At 33.1% G+C, this 24,779-nt stretch overlaps 1 protein-coding gene across 7 annotated transcripts in view; it reads right to left on the minus strand.

Annotated features, from left to right (window-relative positions):
- LOC143232742 (glutamate-gated chloride channel-like) overlaps positions 1-24,779 on the minus strand; it is a 110,535-nt gene that overhangs the window by 14,190 nt on the left and 71,566 nt on the right. For 5 of the 7 annotated variants that reach the window (XM_076468538.1, XM_076468537.1, XM_076468535.1 and 2 more), the window contains exons 2-5: positions 21,456-21,515; positions 7,822-7,926; positions 6,902-6,981; positions 910-974 (exon numbers count right to left, since the gene is read on the minus strand). In XM_076468538.1, coding sequence (XP_076324653.1) covers positions 910-974; positions 6,902-6,981; positions 7,822-7,926; positions 21,456-21,457 — 252 coding nt within the window. In that variant the 5' untranslated portion in view covers positions 21,458-21,515. The remainder of the gene's footprint in view (positions 1-909; positions 975-6,901; positions 6,982-7,821; positions 7,927-21,455; positions 21,516-24,779) is intronic. The other 2 variants (XM_076468536.1, XM_076468534.1) reach the window with 1 other exon arrangement.

Consider the following 24,779-nt stretch of genomic DNA (forward strand, 5'->3'; position numbering starts at 1 on the left):
ATATCCATGGTAAAGAGAGCACAAAAAGACCATTGTGTAGATTTGCGTTTGATAATAACCAAACCAAACTCAGTTTACAGTCATTTGTGTATTATCATAACTACATTCGACAAAATTGTTTCGTATTGTTTTATTACATTTCCTCCTAAGTTTCATTTTCCAGATTGTGAATTCTGGTGGGAGGTATCAAAGCATTTATATAAACCTAATAAAGTGATAAAAGATCAATGAGAAAACAATGAAGTTTCTCTTCACACAAATTATGTTTTCTGATATCGCTGGATATTTAAATGGTAGTAATAACAAATTCTTATATTTATTTCTCCACTTATGTTTTGTTAGCACAAAGCTATATCATGGACTAAACAGTGTTCTATCCACCAAGGGAAATTAAACGCAGAATTTCATCATTTACCATCGACGTGGAGGACCAGTTCTACACTACACCTTTTAACATTACAACACGAATAGCTTATACATAGAGAGTGATAAACTATACAAAATTAGAATAGCATAAAAAAGACCAGTAATAAAAACATAGTTTTTTAATAATAACATCTTTATTTCGAAAGTTTGGCTCGTAAAAATATTTAAAAATAACAAAACTTTTGTATTTTTAAACTATTTTTTGGAATGTAAATAAATGAGGCTTAATGTGTGTCATCGTTGATGTAATTGCCTGCAAAGGTAATAATTTCATAATTTTATGTTTAAAAAATAATCATTCGACAAGTGTTTGCATCTGAATTTAGACACTTTGTTTTATACAATTTCCCTCTTCTCAAATGTTTCTCAGAAAACTTGAAATTATTTTCAGAGGAAACGTAAAATAACTCTGCTAAAAATGTTTAATGCCATTTGATCTGAAAATATAGCGCCACCTGATTAGTCATACATGATATTACTTACCAAGCTGGACTCGTCTGGTGATGATAAAGTTAGAAGAGTCACTGTGACGTTCACAATCGTTTCTTCTGCATGACAAAAGAAGGATTTTTTGTTGTATTAATTGATATATAAAAGTACCAGTTCTTAACTACATAATTAGTTGCATGCTATACCTTTGTAAGTATCTTTATTCAAGTGAATAAATGCAACAGAGGTTAAGCACAATTAATATGAATTATATAATTTATATAAGTCATGAATGAATACAAAAGTACGGAAATAATTTATATGTTTTGAAAACAGTGATTAACATATCAGTGCTGAAGGCTGCTTTTTCCCTTGCTATCATGCTCTGTCTATTTTTTCTCAATAACAGCGTTGTTTTTAAGAGACTAGTTTCTTTCTCCGAAGAACAGATTCATTATTATACTTGTTTGTTTATTTTGGAATTTCGCGCAAAGCCGCACGAGGACTACCTGCACTAGCCGTCCCTAATTTAGCAGTGTCTAGCTTTGAGCTTAACAACGAATAAGAAACACACATTTGAGATTTATTACAATTATATTTTACCATACATTTTAAGTAAATAAACTGCGGGCTTCCACTGTTAGAATGTTTTGTTTGTTTTTTGAAATTTCGCGCAAAGCTACTCGCGGACTATCTGCGCTAGCCGTCCCTAATTTAGCAGTGTAAGACTAGAGGGAAGGCAGCTAGTCATCACTACCCACCGCCAACCTTTGAGCTATCAACGAATAGTGGGATTGGTCGTACCATTATAACACCCCTACGGCTGAAAGGGCGATCATGTTTGGTGTGATGGGGGATTCGAACCCGCGACCTATTATTATACTCTCCCCGCTATTTTACAGCTACAATTTACTGTCTTAGGTCAAAGAAACATCTAAGGATTCAATTACTTGGACCAAAGACACAAAAGTTTATTGGAACTGCATCAGGAGACTTGATAGGTATTTGAGCGAGGATTTCTGTGACTCCACTTTATCATTTTTGTTAAGAAATCAGCCGTTGATTTAGGAGTATGGCAGAAAATTCGTAATTTTTGGCTCATGAGCTTTTGTAAACTTCAATTTTTTATTATTACTGTTATAGAATTATGCTCAGTTTCATTCTAATAACCTTAACAATCGGAAGAGTCTTTTTTTTTACCCATATCCTTCACTTTGTGGATGAAAGGATTGGTTTTGATTGGTTTGAGGTTTCTTAGTTTGCTCTTTTAAACCCTCTAATTTGAGAGTTTCCTCTGCTTCTGCTGCAGTAATTGTAAACTGGTCTACAGCATATTGTGTCTTTGGTTTCTACATTGATTATTAATTTCCTGTATAAATATCTCTCTTCAAAGAAAATAATCACATACATGTCCAGCCCCAATCGAGTTTTGAAAGCACTTAACGGCGAAAAACAGTTTTCTCATATTTGCAAAATGAATATTATTCTGATCATGTAAGTATATATCTAAAACTCGTCAGGACAGTGCAGTGAAAAGATAAATAATTTACAAGTGTTTCCTGTAATTGAAATATGCAATTTAAAAAACCCGCAATGACTATTAAATGTAATTACAGCAGTTTAAGAAACCAAGTTTTTCTTTTAATCTCCGGGTTTCGATACCCGTGGTGGGCACAGCACAGATAGCCCATTGTGTAGCTTTGTGCTTAATTCAAAACAACAACAACAACAACAATTTTCTTTTAATCTTCAACGACACTATGAGATGCTATAGTGGCTCACTCTGATAATGTAGAAATATAATAATAATAAGATATGTACAATGAGTTCAATAGTTGGAGCATCAAATCAAATAAACTTACATAGAAAAATGTAATGATTAAAAATTATAGATGTATTATGGCGAATGATCATGCAACATGGATAAAGATATATATTTGAATATTTCTTCTCCTGGAAATAATAAAATTTTAATTTCGAGTTTTTGAAGTTGGATAAAACTATTTTACATTCTTTTATTTTACGAGAGAGATTTTTCGTTAAATGTTGTTACATTTTATTTTTTAAAATAAATTTTAGTTTCATAACTTCTTTTACAATGGTTTGCTTTAGAATGTGTTTTTCTTTTTCATGTTTAAAATGAATTTAGTTAGGCATGTTTTTTTTAACTTTACTGATGATTTGTTTGTTGTATCTCGCACAAACCTACAGGAGGTCTAGCTCTCCCTAATTATGTATTGATACACTACAGGGAAGGCAAAAGGAAAAAAAATCCATTGGTATATGTCACAGCTAATAGTGTGAGCGGACCGTCATTTTTACAATTCACCAGGCTCAAATTGTGAAGCACTATTTATTATTAATAATAAGTAATGTGATTCGAATAACTGGATGTCAGATACACGGCTCTCCGCTTGGGGCGCGTAATAACTAATTGCGTTACTAAAGAACATGTACCAAATACTTAAAATTATTTCTTAATTTATTCTTGATAAGAGAAAACTTAGTTGTAGAAAACGTTCGAATTATCGTAGCTTGATTAAGTGAGGAAAGTACAGAGTATTTATAAAAAAAAACTTGAAAACAATTCCTGAGGATAATTCGAAGATTAACTTACATATTAATTTTTCATATATGAATATTCCAGTTTTATTCTCTATGTGGCTATAATTTCTTTCTAAATAAAACTGTTAATACATCAAAAGAAATCCTTGTTACATTGTTGTGAGCTCCATTTTAGCCATAAATTAGAATTTCGTGAATAAAGTGAGCATACTGTTTGGGGTTCCTTTTTACGTTTTTTCTTTACTAATACCACTAATACTGTGACCACCATTTTGTTTCACCACGATCCCTATTATTAAGTACGGTAGTACTTAATGTTACATTTAGTGTTCTTGGTACATTTGCAAGAAAACAAAAGGAATATAACCTTTTCAACTTTGCGATTTTCTCCATGGTTTTTATGTTTGTTTGTTTTTAATATCAAAGCTACGCAAGAGCTATCTATTCTAGCTGTCTTTAATTTAACAGCGAAAGACAAGAAAAAAGGCCGCTAGTCATCACCACTCACTGCCAACTCTGGAGCTGCTATTTTATCAACGAACTGTGGGATTGACTGGCACATAATAACGCCCCAACTGCTGAAAGGGAGAGCATGTTTGGTGTGACGGGGATTCGAACTTGCGACTCTTAGATTACGAGTCGGGCGCCCTACCCACCTGGCCATTCCAGGTTATAACGCCTCTACGGCTAAACAAACGTCGAGCATGTTTAGTAGGACGTGGGTCCGAGCCCGTGACCTACAGGTTGCGTGTCAAGCGCCCTAACCACCTTCTGAGTGGAGTTTGTTGTATAGATTAGATTACGTATACTAACATCAGATCTATGCGAATTCCCATTATGATCTCCATATTATTTTATAAAATAATGCAGGTAACCTAATAGAAATGATATAGTCTTAACAGAGATATCGTAAAGTACCAAAAATTAAGGGTTAAGGCGTTCGACTCCTACTCTGAGGGTCGCGGGTTCGAATTCCCGTCGCACTAAACACGTTCGCCCTTTCAGCCGTGGGAGCGTTATAATGTTACAGTCAATTCCACTATTCGTTGGTAAAAGAATAGCCCAAGAGTTGGCGGTGGGTGGTGATGAGTAGCTGCTTCCCTCTAGTTTTACACTGCTAAATTAAGGACAGCTAGCGCAGATAGCCTATGCGTAGCTTTGCGTGAAATTTAAAAACAAACAAACATATTATGATCGTCATGTCTATCGCTGACGACATGTTCAGTACGGAATTCATCAGGACAGCTGGAACACAACAAACACGGTAACAGTTGGAAGACTATTTATGTAGGCCAATTGTTACAACAGAACCCTATGATATTGAATAAAGAATGTAGTGTAAAAAATATAATAGGTCCAATGCTAATATGTTACGACAAATATAATTATAATCGTTTTTTCGCTCTCTCAGAAAAGACGTTCATTCACACTATAGCAATTGCGAAAATATATTTATAACACATATAAAATATGTGGTTATATTTTATAACCACATATAAGTCTATGTGGTTGTCACGATGTCTCTTTTTTCATTTGTCAAAGATCTGCTTAAACAACGTTTTCGTAAATATTACATTGATATTCTGCACTAAAAAAATTAATATAACCAAATTAAGTTATGACTTGCAGTTTACGAATGTACCATTACAGCCATGTAGGACTGAATCTTTTCCACAACTATCAATTTGAGGTGTTTTGATAAATTAAGAAAATTGAAATGTTGTCCTGCTTCTGTATACGCTGTTCTTCAGAGTGTAGCCAATCATGACTTTTAACTTCAATTCTCCGAGAAATATATTGTTTAGAACACTTAATAATAAAGAATGAAACAACAAGTAATTAGCTTTCTTGTAATGGTTAAATTAATCTACCTTTTTTATGTACCTCAGTAACTTAGTTATTTTTCTTCAATGTCAAAATCAACGTTATTTTAAATATTTACATAAAGTGAGGTTAAGTGATATTAAATTATAATCTATAAGACAGTTTAAAACACCTTTCAATCAATGAAAACTCTTACCAAACGTTTTTTTTTTAAAAACGTACACGTTTTAAACCATATACTCTTTCTAAACCTATTCAGATATTAATGAGATATTACTCAAAAGGCACTTATTACATAACTTGACTTTATTATTATTGTTATCCACAACTCAGTGAACTACAATCATTGGCTTACTTGACAGAATTATGTTTCTATAAATATCTCAGTGATGTATTAATTAGTCATTCAACTATTCCTATTAAAAGCAGGAACATTTTCATGAATAAGATATATTTTTATGTTGACTGATATTATCGTTACCACAAAACTTTTGAAAATACAAATTATAACACTGTATTAATTTTCGCAATTTCACTACTATGGATGATTTTCATTTATTTAACAACATATGTAACCACATTCATTTGGTACCATCACGTCTTAGAGCCACCCATAGAATTAAATTAGATAACTTACACAGTTGAGTAAGTTATATTTAAATTATTTTTAATATGAAAATCGACAAGTTTCGTGACAACCAAAACCGATACAAAGTCGTAGTGGAATGGAATCTATTAGAACGACATCTTGACAACGTTTAGCGCACGTAGGGAAGATAAAGGAGTAAAGCCAGACAAATTTACCGTTTTGGGAAGAATATGTCATTCACAGTAATTTTCAACGGAAATGTCGATATCCATAGTCGTCAGACAAAGGAATACTGTACATGGCGACATGGACTGTATGCATATAGCGAGGCCCAAATCAGTTTTATTCGTATTAAACCTTCTATATTCCTGTCTTGAAACTTGACAGAATCAAGTAGGAGTGTTAGCTTACCCACCATGGCCAGGTGGTTAAAGCTCTAGACTCCCAGTCTGAAGGTCACTGGTTCGAATATCTGTAACACCAAATATGCTTGTCCTTTTATCTGTGGAGGCATTATTATATTACGATCACTCCTACTATGAATTGGTAAAAGCTTGAGTATCTAAAGGGTTGGCGGTGAGTGTTGATAACTAGCTGCCTTTACTCTAGTTTTTCATTGCTAAATTAGGGACGGCTAGCGCAGATGGCTCTCTCGTATCTTTGCGCGAAATTCAAAACAAACAAGCGTTAACTACCACTGATTTAGAAGCAAACTGGGTCATGTGTGCTTCATTTTGTTATAATTCAGTTAATGACGTAGAAATAAAAGAGTAAATATTGGAAATTCTAATAGGTGGCTACAGTATAAAAGCAAATTAAATCTCTAAAAGTTTCAGTTTAAACAATGAAGGCAGGCGGTAAAAGAACCTGAAAAAAACGTGCAATTGATTTCCTTTCATAATAGCTCCCCAGCGGTACAGCAATATATCTGCAGACTCGCACTGCTAGAAACCGAGTTTCGATAAAAAGCATAGACAGCCCATTATGTAGCTTTATGCTTAATTTCAAAACAAAATGATCAAACCTTTCATAATAAATTAAATTTCTATAGAAAAAAGTTTGTCTTACCTTGTGGTCGCACTCTGACGTCATACTTGCTATGGTCTAAAAGATAATCCAGGACAGTTTTATCGGAGCTGTTGAAAAAACTGCCTCGAAATAACAAATAATAGAGATTAGACACCATACCGATAGGGAATAAGTGTAACACTTCCTAAAGAGTAAGACATGTGTAACAATGAAAACAATATACCTAACAACACTTACAAACAAGGAAAATATTAAGGAAATTAATTTTATATGTAATAATAATCCAATGCAGTTCTTAGATTAAATAATGTCAACATAATGCAGTTCTTACATTAAATAATATTAATATAATGCAGTTCTTAAATTAATTAGTGTTTATTTGATATCATAAATCTCGATATGTGGAAGTATATTTGTTCCGTCTCATTCTTTCAGAACTTCGCGCGTGCAATCAGTGCTTTCAGTTTTAACATCTTTAGTTATAATATCACACTAATAATATTCTTGTTCTAAGAATAAAAAATCAAACACTTATGCAATTTCCCGGAATATGCTAATCAACAGTTGTAAGCTTTTCCCCGTCATAAATATTAAGGACATTAACTCTTTAACAGTTTACCTAACAAGCTACGCAGTTTTGTTAAATATAAGTATTAAAAAGTGATAAAAGATTGTGACGTCACATATTTACATGAAAAATTGCTATCTCACACCTTTACAACTTTTGTCAATTTACGAAGACTTCAAAAAAAATTTTTCGAGGTATTACAAAACACCTTTGGCCAATCAAATAAAGAGTGTCACATAATCATTGATTCTGTTTGTAGTAGATGTGAATGAGCTCTGAAAATACTGATCAAAATCTATTTTAGCGGAACAAAAGGGCTCTTAAAAGGTAAATAAGAAAGATATATACACAGTGTATTCATAAGTAACTTGTAATGTATTGTAGTACCTACCTCGGGGGATTTGGATCGGTGATAACGCCTCCAATCAGCCTTAAGGTAATTATGATCAAGGTAAGGGGAGAGAAGGTATTGTCTAGTTTATTGCCCATTGCAAGCCTATTCAAAATAATCCAATAAAAATCGAATGTACGTTATTGCCGTATTAAGCCACTGAGGAAGAGATATGGTGACTTCATAGTTAGTTCTTATAACATCCTTTATTATTTTTTTTTATTTTTAAGTTCACTCGGGGTTCCCAGGTGGAGCAGCGATAAGTTTATGGCAGTTCAACGCTAAAATCTGAGGTTCAATTCCCTGCTGTTAACACAGCAGATAGCCAACCCACTGTGACTTTACTTTAAAATAAACAAACCTCGCTCAGCACGTGTTCTTGGATGCACAAACCTTGCAACTAAAAGAATATATATGTAAAAAAACTGCTCGTTTGGGTTGAGAAAATATTTTTCTCTACAAGTGGGTTTTCTCGACATCACTTGCAACTAGAAGTTTTCTTTCTTTACATGTTAAAGTCACAGGTGATGTCATTATGACGTACGAAGATCGAGGTTTATACAATCGTTTGTTTGAATCATAGGTTGACTTTGCATTTCTTTTAATATTTCAACCGCAATACTGGAATTGGGATAGTTGTCAAACTAATCAGTAAGTCAAGCTATACACAACCCTTTGAGTTTATTTGTTTATTTGTAGTTTAGCACAAAGCTATACCATGAGCTATCTGTGCTCTGTCCACCACTGGTATCGAAACCCGGTTTTTAGCGATGTAATTTCGTAGACATACCGCCATGCCCCTGGGAAAGGTTAAGTCTATTATTTGAAAACATTTGACGTTCTAAGTTTCCCTTAAAAAAATAGTTCAATTTTTTTCACATAAAAAAGAAAAGATTGTCTCACAAACCCAGAAATTAGTTCATAATTAAATACTTTAGCAGAAAATAGAATGGAATTAACCAATAACAATAGAAAAACTAAAACACATTTGAAAATTACTTGCTTGTGTTTATAACATTTGCATATTATATTACATTATACTGGATTATTTATGTTTTTGCCTGGTTAGACACGCATTTAAAGTCGAATGAAATTACTACTTTCTTACATAAATTACACCTAAGTCTCCAGCAGTAAACAGTGGTATTAACTATAATACTGACAAAAGTTTTATTAACATTTTATGTATGACATTTATACTAATAGGAATCTTGTAACAAGCAGACCCATTATATTTGTTTTCAGCACAAACTTATACAATGGGCCATACGTGCTCCGCCCATTGAGGATAATCGAAACTTGAATTTTAGTGTTGTTGGTCTATAAACATACCGTTGGTCCAACCGGAAATGCAGTCATAAACCCATAAACAACTTGGTGCAAAAGTGATTTCGAAAAATATGTTTAGAAAGTCAAGGGGGTCTTTGTAATCCTTACAACTAATTCTAGCATTAAAATATGGAATTAATTTTCTTGTAAAAATAAAACAAAAAATAATATATCATTTAAGGGGTAGATAGACAGTCAAATAGATGGAGATATAATACTTATTAAGAATATCTAGCTTAAGAGAAAATATTAGTGTTTGCTATGAAACAACAGAGAGTGAATAATTATAAAACCCTTAGTAAATTTCCAGATAAGTGTCGTTAGTACATAATATATAAACAGATAAAGCACGGTTTGTAGTCAATGAGTATATTTATATATACGTATATAATCTTTATAATTAACTTATGTAATGATATGTCTATTTTTAAAAAGACAGACGAATTCACAAAGTATTGTTTGCTTGAATACTGGTTTTGTTTGTTCGCTACCTAATCTACAAACTTCAGAATGATTTATTCTTTCATCAGAATTAGCACTCGGAAAACAACTATCACACATCTAGAAACGTGATCAAGTGGATACACTATTACAAGAACGGATGGCTAACTCATGTTCAGAAGGAACACAACATCAGAGACAAAGTTTAACACGAAAAGCAAATATAATGTTTTTCTCATAAATTGTCCGAACTACTAATTACACAGGCAGAATACTAGTATGTGGAAGCCTTTGTCAAAAGAAGGCCCTAATTAAATTTCTCGATAAATTATCGTACAAAATAAGCAGCAGTTATTCAATGTCAGAGGTTTCTGTCCAACAAACTGGAGCATAACTATAATTGCTATACATTGTCGAGCCCACAAACTGATTTTGGTTATGTTTGTGTTCTGAAGTAGTTTGTTGCCATGGGACCAGAACTGTTGGAGTTACACTCTAACTAACTAAATATCACAAATCAATCAGAAAGAATAAAAAAAGTCTATTAAAAGAAGTGATTGTTTTTTATATATATTTGTTTTATTCTGTGATCCATAAAAACGTTTCTCTACTTCATACTTTCGTGTTTTTTTAAGTTTTAAACTTAGTATTTTTAAACGAAATGTTTCTGGAGAAATACACAGATTTCAATCTAAATATATATATGTGGTTAATGCAAATAAGTGAGTGAATTAATGTATTTGTTATAATAATAGTGAAGAATAGTTTATTGTCCTACATGTTTAATTCCCTCGTAAAATTATCTCACATTTTGCCGTACAATAGTGCAGTACCCCGCTGGGACAGCGGTAAGTCTTTGCAGTTACAACCCTAAAATCAGGGGTTCGATTCCCCTCTACGGGTAGAGTAGATAGGCTGATAAGGCTTCGCTATAAGAAACACACACATTAGTGCATGGGTTGTTTTTTTAGAGCAAACCTACATCAGGTTATTTGCTGTTTCCACCGAGGGGAATTGAACCCGTGAATTTTAACATTCCAAGTTCATAGACTTACTGCTACTCCAGCGGCGGACGGCATATATCAGAATGTTTAAATCACATATTACTGGTTGATCTATCACGATATTATTAGGTAGTATCTTTCAGTGGAAAGGAAAATCTCCACTGGGTCTGTTTAAAATTTAAACGTCAGTCAATATTTCAACAGTTAATTTTTTCTCCTTTTAATAAAATAACAATAAGGTTAACTACGTCATCATCGCTGTTTTTAAATTACTTTACTATATTAATTATGTTTTTCAGATGTGGTTAGCACTAAACACAGTAACTGCCTTGCTGTCAACTTCAGATATTTATATAAATTTTCAGGTTGAATTATTTTCCTGTTCCTACATAGTATGAATTAAACTTATTAATAGAGTAATAGTGCATGTTTAATTTGTCACTAACAAAACGTATATTATTTACTTAATTATTACTTACTTTATATGAGCCAGGATTATCTGTTTCTTTTTCAGATTTATTATACGATTTAATACAATTTTAAATGCTATCTTTATGTTTACCAAACCCTACCATAACGAATAATAGAAGCTATATGAAAATAAAAATATAAAACTCTGAAGGTTAAGAGGTTACGTTTAAAAATAAAATTAGATCAAAATAAAAGTTATTTTTCTTTAAGTTTATTTTCATCAAAGCTATTATAAACTAGGATGATATATAATTTGTTTAAAAATTTTTAAGTTTCAAAAATGCAGGTGTAAATTATGTATAGTCTTCAATTTAAGTATAAACGTTATGTATTTATCGCCAACCTGTTTGATGCCTTTTAATGTCTATTAATCTTAATGCAGTTTTAAATCTTTCAACATTATCAGTGTTATTTACAGCCCGTTCTTATGTAATTATGTTCATGATTATATATAATGTTTCCAATATATTTTTATAGGAAAATCAGTGGAAGATGGACAGATATTGATTACATGCCTTAAATGAGGCCCGGCATGGCCAGGTGGTTAATGCGCTCGACTGAAGGTCGCGTTTTCGAATCATCGTCGCATCAAACATTCTCACCCTTTCAGCCGTGGGGATGTTATAATGTTACAGTCAATCCCACTATTCATTGGTAAAAGAGTAGCCCAAGAGTTGGTGGCGGGTGGTGATGACTAGCTTCCTTCCCTTTAGTCTTACGCTGCTAAATTAGGGATGGCGAGCGCAGATAGCGAGAAATTAAAAAACAAAACAAAAATCTTAAATATATCTTATTTATGAAATTTGGACACATAGAGTAGTAGTTGTATTGAATCTTATCTGTTACTTCAGTTTTAAGATCATTCAACGTTTCACAACTTGTTCAAAAATACTGTTGCTTATTCTATATTCTTGTTTGTTAACGCTTTATTCACTGTCTGATCACAGTGTTCCACCAAACCTGATTTAAATTTCTAAACATTTTTTTTTCTATGATTTCAGAAGTAAAAATCTCAACACTGTTCTTATTTGATTTTGACAATATTTTAATGAATCTAAAAGATTCTTATAAATTATATCCCAAAACAAGAAACGCAAGACACCCAAAACATAACTTTCTAGCCAAGAAAATAGTTTGCTATTATGGCAACAAATTTGAAGAATTTCAGCTAAAAAATCATGACTTATAATACGAGAAATATAGGAACCCTAAACGTTACTTTTGGCTCAGGATGTGTTTTGTGAATGTAGTGACAAAAGTGTAATCCGAACTTATAATTTAAACTTAAAACTTATAAGACAAAACACAAAAGCTATGACATCCTTACGTTACTTCTAGCTCAGGACGCACACTTTTTTATTGTGACAGCAGCTCTGATAGAGTTTAATCCATACTAGTATCTTGTCTTGTTTAAGTGCAAAGTTACACAATGAGCTACATGCACTATACCCATCGTAGGTATCGACTCTTGAACTTTAACGCTATAAGCCCGCGAGTTTCAAATAATAAAAGTATGGCATCCAAATCATCACTTTTAGTCCAGCACATAAACTGTTACCGTAACAACAAATGTGGTGGAATGTAGTCCAAACATGTAGCACAAAACAAGAGGTCCAATGACTCTTCATTCGTCAGGGTTAAATTTATAACAAATGAAAAGAGAGTCTGCAGGGTAATTAATATGCGGATTGATAGATGCAAAAGCTATTCAAAAGAACATAAACTGACCATGATTTGGAAAATCAGATCTAATGTTGTTTTCATACAGAATAACATTGATACTTACTAACCAAGTCTATTGTAAATAATTTTGGGTGAAGAGCAGCCGTTGCCATAATAGAACTTAAATATAGATTGTTTTAATATGTTGCAAATAAATTTCGGGGGGGGGGTATCTGAGAAGCACTATGGAAATATACACATTTCTGTGGTGAAAAATGTTCAAAGTGTGAATATTTTGTGACGAATAAGATAAGATTTACAGATGATCCATTCTCTGCATGGAGATTTGTAAATGTAAATTATATTATTTTATAAAAATTTCCAGATAAAATATAAGTTACGTAATCCCTGACAAGGGTCCAAAATTTAACGTGATCCAAACATACATATATATATGAAATCTGTATAACTTTCAAGGCAAACTGTAAAAAGTACAATGTATATTTTTCTCATTGAGAAGATATTTCTCATAAACATTTAAAGGAGTAGTACTAGTCATATTATCAAATTTTAAATTGTATTCGAAAATAAAGAATTTTAAGAAATGGACACGATGCAAAACTCCATGAGGTACATATTATATAAATATGCCTGCGTTTATTTCATTAAGAATCAAATCAGACCAAGCAGCTTACTACATCGATTACCTAATACCATTTTTACCACTTTTCTTGTGCTTTCGTTCTGTTTTGTATTTCCATAAAGATTATGGATACTGCTGCAAGGGTTGCAAGTATAATATTTTATGTGACGAACATTTCTACACTATGTTTCAGAAACGTATATATTTATAATGTCTTTAAAAGAAACTTCTTTACGTTAAGCACTTGCATTTTTCATTTAAGTTTGAGAAATCACCAGATAGCTGATTATCTGATATTTAATTACTCACAATAGATTTAACATTTTGTTTTCACACTAGGGGCAAGTCAAAATATTTTCTGTCAATATCTAAAGAAAACCACCACATTTCTAGCAATGTGACCCATTTGTTCGAGGGCTTGAAGTACTGAACGACTGTGAATAAAAACATTAAGCTAAGAATGGATGACTCTATCAGTTTTCCAAAACACCAACCTCTTATCCGACGTCATTTTGTCCTAGACAAAGTGTCTAACGGGAAGAACACGTCGTCAGATAATTTGTCCAAGCTGCTGACTATCGAGAAGCAACGCTAGTGTTTAGAAGCTCTCTTCAAGCACAAATACAAGAAATACAACGTTCTCATTAAATGTTTTGGTGGATTATTATACAAGATAACCAACGGAGGTATACTTTTCGCATGAAAGAAAACAAGTTTGGAAAAACTTATATAATCCTTGCTGGGTTCGTAATGGTTGGCGTACTGATTTTTGAATACAAGTTTCCGTTATCGTCCCAAAACAAAAGAGAAATCGCGCTCCATATTTTGGGACTGTGGATGCGTTATAAAAATGACGGCCAACTTTAGACCTTTATTAGAGGAGTTTAAGAGTTGGTGCTGGGTGCCGTTGATTAGCTGTTTTCCTTCTACTCTAGCACTTGAAAATTAGGGATATTTTTCTCTGATATCTCTTATGCATTTTTGCACGAAAATCCGATACAAACAAAGCTTTAATCTTTCTACTGACCTGATATTTGTCTTCGTATATTTTCATTTCTCATAACTTAAAGTTTTAAACTGAAATGTACAAACTTTTTTCTTAAATTATAATCCAAAGGTATTTTCATATATTGCTGTCAAGTTAATTGATAAACAAACTGAAGCATGATAACGAATTTTCCATATTCATAAGAATAAAAAAAACTCACTTTGCAACATCCTAAACAGGATAATTTTGTTTTATATTGACATTACACAGAGTAACCCACCGCTTATTTTAAACCTAGAAGCAATCGCACGCCACAGTGTATTTACACACTGCTTGTTTGTTTGAATTTCGCGCAAAGCTACTCGAGGGCTATCTGCGCTAGCCGTCCCTAATTTAGCAGTGTAATACTAGAGGGAAGGCAGCTAGTCATCACCACCCACCGCTAACGAATAGTGAGATTGACCGTCACATTATAACGCCCCCACGGCTGAAAGGGCGAGCATGTTTGGTGCGATTGGGATTCGAACCCGCGCCCCTCGGATTAGGAGTCGCACGCCTTAATACGCTTGCCCATGCCGGGCTCACACTGCTTGTTAGCATATATTTCGCTAATGTAACTGTAAATACATTTGCAGTGTGAGCAGACAATTGTATTACAGTAACTACAAGCACCACGAATAACTTCTTTGTATTACGGAGACCTTTGTATCACGTGTAAATACAAATGTTATGTAGTAATTTTTATTGGGCGAATTTTCATGCAACATTTCGTTGTATTGTTTGTCTCCTAAACAAAGCTAGTTTTCATAACTGATCTTCCGATGTTTAGAATAAACTGTTTAAAAAAGCAACTCAGGAAATTACGTACATGCAAACAGGTTCCTAATCTCTAATGACAGCATTTTACAAACTAGGGTAATAGGATTTACGTATATTCTAAGGCTTCATACTCTACAAAACGGAAAACACGAAATTCGAATACACTGTTTTAATTCAGTCTTTTGTTGACCGTTTCTTCTTTCAACATAAAAGGAACTCTCTCAGCCTTCAGCCATAGAAACGTCTACATTGGTTCTATGTGCAAAAAATAAGGCCCAATTGGACTTTCCAAAAATTCGTCCTCTGTGTCAAAATATTTATTCAGTGCACAACTTGCTGAGAGTAAGACTTCTCATTAGAGCCACGGAATTAATTAGCTCAGTTAGAGCGCTCGACTCGCAATCTAAGAATCGTGGGTTTGAATCCCCGTCACACTAAACATGCACGCCATTTCGGTCGTGGGGGCGTTATAATGTGACAGTCAATCCCGCTATTCGTTAGTAAAAGTGTAGCCCAAGAGTTGGCGGTGGGTGGTGATGACTAGCTGCCTTCCCTCTAGTCTTACACTGCTAAATTAGGAACGGCTAGCACAGATAGCCCTCGAGTAGTTTTGTGCGAAATTTAAAAAAACAAACAAACCTAATATTTTGTTTTTTATGTTTAAGTATTGCGATGATAATGCTGTTCACTTAACACTTCATAGTCCTTTGTTTCAATTAGTAAATATCTTCTAAATTATTTGTTTTATTTAATTTTATTTACTACAAAGCAGAAACATTTGTTTGCTTATGGAATTTCGCGCAAAGCTACTCGAGAACTATCTGAACCAGTCTTCCCTAATTTAGCTGTGTAAGGAACCCCTCTTGAAGTTATTTTTTTCCAACGAATAGTAGGGCCCCTAGTGGCACAGCGGCATGTCTGTAGAGATACAACACAAGAAACCCGTTATAAGCAGCTCACAAATAGCCAATTATGTAGCTTTGTGCTTAGTTCAAATCAAAATAGCGGCGAATAGCGAAATTGACCGTCACATGAAAATGCCCCTATGTTGATTGACGGGAATCGAACTCGTATGCCGCAGATTGCGAGTCGAGTGTCCTAACAAACAGGTTATGCCAGGCCAAGAAGGAATTCAGTACGTTTCATTATGGACTCTTTCATATAAAGAATACTAGAAATATAAAGGCTCGATTTACATATAAAAATAATTTAGTTTCTTTATCAAACGCTGTGAAGTGTGATTGAATATATATATGTCCAAAACCATTCTGTTACGTTCTCAAGCATGAAAGCATGTTAAAATACTCAAACGATCAACATTATACAATACACGATCAAATTTTTATTAAAAGAAACCGATAAATGGTCAGAAAAGACTCTATATGTTTCGTCGTCGTTCACGTCATCATCAGGCGATATATAAATACAAAAAGCCAGGGTTATATGAATACTGGATTACATATTTTAAAGAAATAAATGTTCATGTGAATACTAGTTTACAAATAAAAATATTATTGTGTAAACTAATAGTCGCACGAGCATCGTTTTTCTATTTGTTTTTCTATGTGTGGTATGTTTTTCACGCTTCTGAGGATGACGTAAACGACGACTAAACATATAGTGTATTTTCGACCGTCGATTGGTTTTTAAATATAATTTTAATTGTGTATTATACAACATTGATCGTTTGAGTGCTTAAAACTTACACAAGTTTCCTAAATTTTAACTTATTAAGATAAATCGTTGTACAGGTGTAACATAATATGTGTCGATGGGAGACATTAACGTTTCAAATAACTCTTATCACTGTGTTTATGGCTCTTATGGAAAGTGAACATCCAAACATATAAAGCAATAAATATATCTTTGTCTTAAAGTATCACTTTGTAAAGAACATTGCTATCGCATAACAAAACACGTACAAATGTAATAATCCACTGCTCTTAAGAGGCCCATCAACGAACAAATATCACACATATTACAGGATTATACATTTTAAAGGTTTCATGGGGGAATAGCTGTGTAATACGACAATGAAACGGTGTCATATTTACCTCCAAGTTGACAGCACTAGCTACAAGCTATACATACAGATTTCATACCACTTGCTTACAAAACTATAGTATTAGAAATTTTGAAAAAAAACTACGCTTTGTTAACTGTCCGTATCGAAACGCTTACCACACACCTTGATTATTTTAAAGTTTGTCTGCTTATTTTATAATTTTTCATGCAAGACTACTCACACATTATCAGCTCCATGTCGTCTCTAATTTTGAACTGGTACCAAAGATAGAAGGTAGCTAGCAAACTATGTCCAATGCGAACTCTTTACCTATCTCTTGCTTGAATGAATATTTGGGTTTGACCGTTACACTTATAACGCTATCACAGCCCAAAGTGCAGATAGTATTTCTGTAGCAACAGGATGCAAACTCTTAACCCTAGAATTTATAATGTGGACACTCTTGGCCGGTCCATTTAATTTTAAAGAAAACTTAGATATAAACATAACTTTAATTAAGAGCTCTGTACATATCTTTAAGTATAATAACGTCTCATATTAAACAATAAAAGTCCTATACTGACGAAGTAGGAATAAGATTCATAACTTCTCTATATCATAAATTACTTTCGTTACGTTGCATGAAAATACGATAAAAATGCTTTGTTGACACCGCATCTCATGGTTCATAATGACTTTCATTTTATTGTATATAAACCATGAGAAAAATACTTTTGTTATAGTTTTGTTACGTGTTAAAAGTTGACTAATGTTTGCTCTTACGTTTGTTGCGTGGTGAGAGCTGATGTGTTTGTTATTGTTTGTTTTGACTTTCGCGCAGAGCTACACGAGGGCTGTCTACGCTAGCCGTCCCTAATTTAGCAGTGTAAGACTAAAGGGAAGGCGGCTAGTCATCACCACCCCCTGCCAACTCTTGGGTTACTCTTTTACCAATGATAATAAGAATGACCGTCACGTTATAACACCCCCACAGCTGAAAAGGCGAACATGTTTGGTGTGACGAGGATTCGAACCCGCGATCCTCGGATTACGAGTCGAGTGCTTTAACTACCTGGCCTTGCGGGGTCCATCTGTTTGTCATAGCTTTGGTTTTTGTTGGGTAGAAGGTTACTTACGCTAAACGTCCCTAATTAAAAGCGATAAAGGAAAGGCAGCTAATCAAAAGCACCTGTCGTCAACTCTTGAACTGCTCTTTATCAACGAAAAGTTGGATTGATTAAACATTATAACGCTCCCACGGGTGATAAGACTAGCAGTTCGGTGACTGGATTTGAGGTCGGATTCTACAGTGCGACTTAAGCGCCCTGTTCACCACGCCATGCCGTGCTGATTGTATGTGACAATAACAATAGTAAAAGTAAGTTAGTTTCTGAAAGACGGGCGAAGTAAGAGTAAATTTTGTAATTCGATATAAGAAACAAATTCAAGATCGTAATAACTCTCTAGTGTTTTATGTAGAATTACTTTTTGTATGGGATGGCAGGAAGAATTAACTAGAAGTTTGTGTGTGTTAGGTATGTTATTAACGTTTGCCCAATTTCGGTTTCGATTGATTATTAATGCTTATCAATAAACTAAGTTACATGCGCTCTGTACACCGCAAGTAATCGAACATCAGATTTTGGCGTTGTAAGTCCTCAAACTTACCATTGGCCCACTCTAGGAACATTTAATTTCAAATCCTGTAATAAACCACCCGAAGTTATACACAGATGGAATTACAATAAAGCCATTCAAATTAAAAGCAGTAGAAAAGTTTAACAAATTATAAAAAAATGCACACTCAAGACATGATCAGTTAAAGTTCGGAAAACAAACAAACTACATATAGTTCCCCATATATTTAAAGGTTTTGTTTAGAAATTATCAGGTGTATATTGTAATAATTTTCTATGTTTTGTTTAGAGATTGTGAGGTATATATTGTAATAATTTTTTTTATTTAGAGGTTATGAGCTGTATATTGTAATCATTTTCTATGTTTTGTTTAGAGATTGTGAGGTATATATTGTAATAATTTTTTTTATTTAGAGGTTATGAGCTGTATATTGTAATCATTTTCTATGTTTTGTTTAGAGGTAATGAGCTGTATATTGTAATCATTTTTGATGTTTTGTTTAGAGGTTATCAGGTGTATATTGTAATCATTTTCTATGTTTTGTTTAGAGGTTATGAGCTGTATATTGTAATCATTTCTGATGTTTTTTTTAGAAGTTATCAGGTGTATATTGTAATCCTTTTCGAATAACACTGAAAAGTTAATAAACAGAATTGTATTCAGTCCATTTATTCTCCAGCTTTTCTAACGATTTGTTTGCTAAGCATAAAGTGAGTCAGTAGATTATCTATGATATCCCCCACAGGTATCGAACCCCGATTTTGGCATTTTAAGCATTCATATTTAATGCTGAGTTACAATGAAGGTTTTTTTTTAAGGAATAAAAGCATACAGCGCCATGACATCGCCTCTCACTTCCTTCCTAAAGGTTTATTTGGCAGTAAATTTCAATGAGTATTCCAAAATAGTTTTTTGTTTATGATTTACGTAATTATAATTAATTTGCAAGACCATAGAGCAGTAGAGACTTAGAAAGCAGGTATTAACCTCCATGTGTTTGAATGTAGCAGAGAATAATAAAGTAAAGTAAAGCATATTTTATGATGAGTAAAGTGTATATCTTTGCAAACATTTTTGATATTATACTAACACTAGACAATGTAAGTAAACATTGCTATTTAACTAATGAATATTACATGCGATTGTTTATAAACCATGTATTATTATTCTATGTAATCTATATGAATCATTGCTTGTGCAGGAAACATTAGAAATATCACATTTTCTTATATTTAAATAACCTAAGTACATGTTACATTAGAAATTATGTATCTGTTTTGACCTTGGAGAAAGTTCACAAAATGGCTTCGACAAAGATGCTGCAGTATGTAGATGATTCACAATCTGGAAGTTGCAGGTTTGAATCACCCGTCTCAACAAACATGCTCGATATTTCAGCCGTGGGGCATTATAATGTTACGATCAATCTTACTATTCGTGGTAAAATAATAGCTCAGAAACTGGCTGTGGGTGGTGATGTCTAGCTGCCTTCTCTCTAGTCTTTCACTGTTAAGTTAAGGACGGGTAGAGTGGATAGTCCTCGTGTTGGTTTCAGTGAAATCCAAAACAAAACAATCATGGGTAGAAAAACTAGAAATTCGCTAATTACGACGTAAATCAAATGTACAGCAAGTGAAGTGGTTTTAAGCAAACGATGATTTTAGAGCTTTGACTTCAAAGGACTAACTGCTTCTGCCTGTTTCTACAGTAAAGGAACATCTCGGTTTTTAAAACGAGGCCTTTTTCACCTGAATAAGGCCTTATAATCTGCAACAGACGGTTAATAACAAGTAAAAGTATCATTCAATGGAAAGCTACTATGTATTTATGACACAAACACAAGAAGGATCATTAACATTTTGCTGTTTGATAACATTGGAAAACAGAAAAGTTTGCTACTAAAGAAAACTCAGATGATTCAGGGTAATCTGATGTTCCTAATTTCAATAATGTAGTCAGAATTTCCCCACACCCTCTATATTTTGAGTTATTGTAATATCTCAGCATTTTATCAGCACTATGTGAATTACGCAGTCGGCTCTGTATAATACATATATGCTGTAAAGTTAGGTTTACTTTGACAATTTAATGTACAAAAAGCATACATTTTTGATAGCTTCAAACATTGACTGCATTGTTGGTGTAAAATGTCAAATATATCGTGTCATATATGCTATTTGTTCCCAATATAACGATAGCAAATTGCACCACTTTTGTTTCATTTGCATGCCTGTCTACTCGACTCAAGAATTACAAAACCCTCATATGCTCAATTTGCTAGAATATTCAAAAATTCCCTTCTCACTCACTGTTGGCCATTTCGCCTCAGTCAAAATAAAGCCCGATATTCTTTCTTGTATCATACATGCAATACAATTAAATTCTTCAAAACTTCGTTTTTTAAATCTTTTAAACTCTAGTTCTGTAAATATAAATCCTTTTATTTTTTAGAACATTATTTGAAATGCTGAAATCAAAAAGAATTTGCTGCCTGGAGATCATTAAAACTATTTATCGAAAATTTCTTAGGAAATCATAGACATGAAAATTATGCTGTGATGATTAATGATATGCTTAATAACTACAAGAAAATGAGGTCTAAGATTTAACCAAATATTTACTTCTTACACTTACATTTAGTCTTCTAAACGAGGAGTGAGCGATGAACATAGTGAGCGTTCCATCAAGTTATATCTAAAATAAAACAGTGATATTAAAGACTATGGAATTCTGCGATGATGAGTTATTACTGTTGCTTTTAACAGCGTGAAACTGAGAACAAACACAAAAGGTTCAACAAGCCAAGTATATATTTTATAACAAAAAATAAAAATAATACCATGATGAAAGCTTTGAACATAGCATGAATGTATTTTCAGTATATAATATTATTATACTCACTGCTCTTTTTAAACTGGTATCGCTATTATGTATCATTTTTGAACATTCATATATGCAATTTGCACTGACTAAAAACTATTAAAGAAAAAGTTATTTTCACAGCATATAAGAATATTTTGAATACATTTATCATAACTCGAAAATTAGAGGTGTTCAGTAATTTTCAACATTATTTGTTGTTGTTGTTGCCCTGTGATATTGTAGAAATTGTCTTACAACTGATGGACCATCAGAGCTTACCTGCTGCGTGAGGGAGATTACAGTTTAAAATCACGTCTGTATGTTTCTTTGTAATTAAGCACAAAGCTACGCAATGGGATATCTGTGCTCTGCCCACTACGAATATCGAAACCCAGTTTCTAGCATTGTAACTCCGAAAATATACCGTTGTGCCACAAGAGGGCCGTATTTGCGTGTATACTTCAGTTGAGATGCTTATACATGTAGTATTAACTGACCTGACGTTCTGCTGGGTCCGAGATGTTGTTTGAACGCATATCAATTGACAGTAAGAAGTTCTGTATAAGTAGGAACATTTTTATAAAGGGAATCTGTTCCAAACAATGACTCATACAGTTAAACATTAGCTGAATTTAGTCATGTAATTTTGTTTTCACAGGTAAGAACGGGCTTGAATAATGGCGAGGATAATTTACGCCATAACTCTACTGTATATATGAAGGTGATACCTTTCAAACTCACAAACAGAAGAACCGTGTTTAATCTTTTTTACACTAAACATATCGTTTATCAGTATTTAACCACCAAATCTATTGTGAAGAAACAAAGCTATTCATTTCTATATTTAACAGTTAAAAATATCAGTCACTCGTTTGTACTTTTCTACTTCTACAAAATATCTATAAATTTCTACATTTTTTTATTTACCAGCTACATATGTATAACTTTAAGAAAAATAGGACTACCAGTTGCTTAAATTCCCTGATTATTAATTTAGTGATAAAAGTAAAATACATAATCTCAAATCCGTGGATTGAAAAAAAATCCATAGAAGTTAAACTTAGGCCTTTGGTTTTGTTTCTAGCACTTTCACAATTGTCCACATTGACAAAATCATATTCAACATCAATATTCTGGGATATGTTTGAAATTGTTAATAAAATTTTGAGTTTAGGGCAACATTGTTTGTTTAGTTTTCTATGATTTTTTTTAAAAACAAACTCTACGTGATTATATTAATGTTCATTCCAGGAAGAAGCCACCTACAAATGTTAGCATAATTTATTGAGGCACGAAATAAGGTGTTGTATATTAAGAAATTGTACTTGTAAATTAAATAAACTTAATCTATCAAGGCTATTTGATTTTTAATCAATCCTCAAGAAAAGACAAGGCGGCAAAAAAATCTAATTCAAATGCTACTACGATTTATAATTAAAGTTCTAATAATCTATAAAATATTTTTATGAATTCGTATTGTTCATTTTTCTCTTTCTCTCTTTTTTTAAAGAGCAATAACAAACTATTTAGTGCTAGTCATATCTTCTACAGAACGAAACGCTGGTTAGTTGAGACATAGAACATTTCAATTGTTTACAAATTTTGCTTAGAAACAGAGATAACATTGAAGTATTCCTTTACGTATACGTTTCAGATATTTGTATAGATGATAAAAATTAAATACATTTATCAAATTAAATATTGTTTCTTTCTGTAATTTTGTTTGTGCCCTTATGTTGCTACTTTAATGCAAATATTATGAAGTTTTATACTTAAAGTACGATTTTTCCAGGTTCACTGAGTCGTGATATACTCGCCTTTAAAGCAGCCTAATACTATAAAACTTATTTCTCTAAATAAATTTTAAAATCTTTCATTTCAAGGCGCTAGTAAAAAAATTAACATCGCGCAAAAATTTTACGGCGAGCATATCTTAGGAAATCATCAAGCAGAAGTTAATTTCTATGAGAAATTTAAAATCTGAAATGTAATAAATTAAACTTTTTATTCAGTTGAATAAAGTATATTATGTTTTTGTTTCTTTTTGAATTTCGCGCAAAGCTACTCAAGGGGTATCTGCGCTAGTCGTCCCTAATTTAGCAGTGTAAGGCTAGAGGGAAGGCAGCTAGTCATCACCATCCACCGTTGGGCTACTCTTTTACCAACGAATATTGGGATTGACCGTCACATTATAACTCCCCGACGGCTGAAAGGGCGAGCATGTTTAGTGCGACGGGGATTCGAATCCGCGACCCTCGGATTACGAGTCGAGTGCCTCAATAACCTGGCCATGCTGGGCCTATGTTTTTGTTTAACTGTGTGCAAACAGTTAATGAGTTTGTAGTTCGGTAAGTGGTTTCATTATGAATGTTCATGACTATACAAACCATCCTTTAGCTTTATACAAGGTATGATAGAATGGTTAAATACTTAATACTTCATCACATATGTATATATGTACATCAGAAACCAAAACATAACTGAAACACGTAATCGCTTTTTTTTTTAACCTGACAATCGCTTGTTGTCTAAAGTCAGACCTTTCCAGACAGTCAAGCTTTCTATTCTTACCATCTGTGCATGTCAAAGATATACCACAGTCTCACTTGGTGAGCTAAATTAAAAACTTTAAGATACTTGGTTTTAGAACTCAAGTAATTCTTACGTGTACTAATGTTAGTCCACTGTTAAATATTTTCTTTTTCTATTTAAAGTTTATAAGCAAAAGTGCTTATATTAAGAACTTGTACTGCAAATTAAATAAACTTAATCCATCTAGGCTATTCGACTTTTAATCAACCCTCAATAAAAGACAAGGCGGCGAAAAAATCTAATTCAGCTAACTTCAGCTTGACTTCCACAATAATTTTCCAAAAGCCACAGAACTACCACTCTGTATGTATGCTCAAGAATTATGCTGAGTAATAAATCTTTAGAAGTTACAAAATTACCATTCTGCATCTATGCCCTGACGTATCACGATGTGCATTAAATGTGTTAGAAGCCTGAAACTTACCACTTTGCATGTATATCTTAACGAATCACATTGTGCAAAAACATGTCAGAAATCACAAAAGTACCATCTTGCATATATAC

The sequence above is a fragment of the Tachypleus tridentatus genome, chromosome 11 (assembly GCF_004210375.1).
Source record: "Tachypleus tridentatus isolate NWPU-2018 chromosome 11, ASM421037v1, whole genome shotgun sequence".
Taxonomy (NCBI): Eukaryota; Metazoa; Arthropoda; class Merostomata; order Xiphosura; family Limulidae; genus Tachypleus; species Tachypleus tridentatus.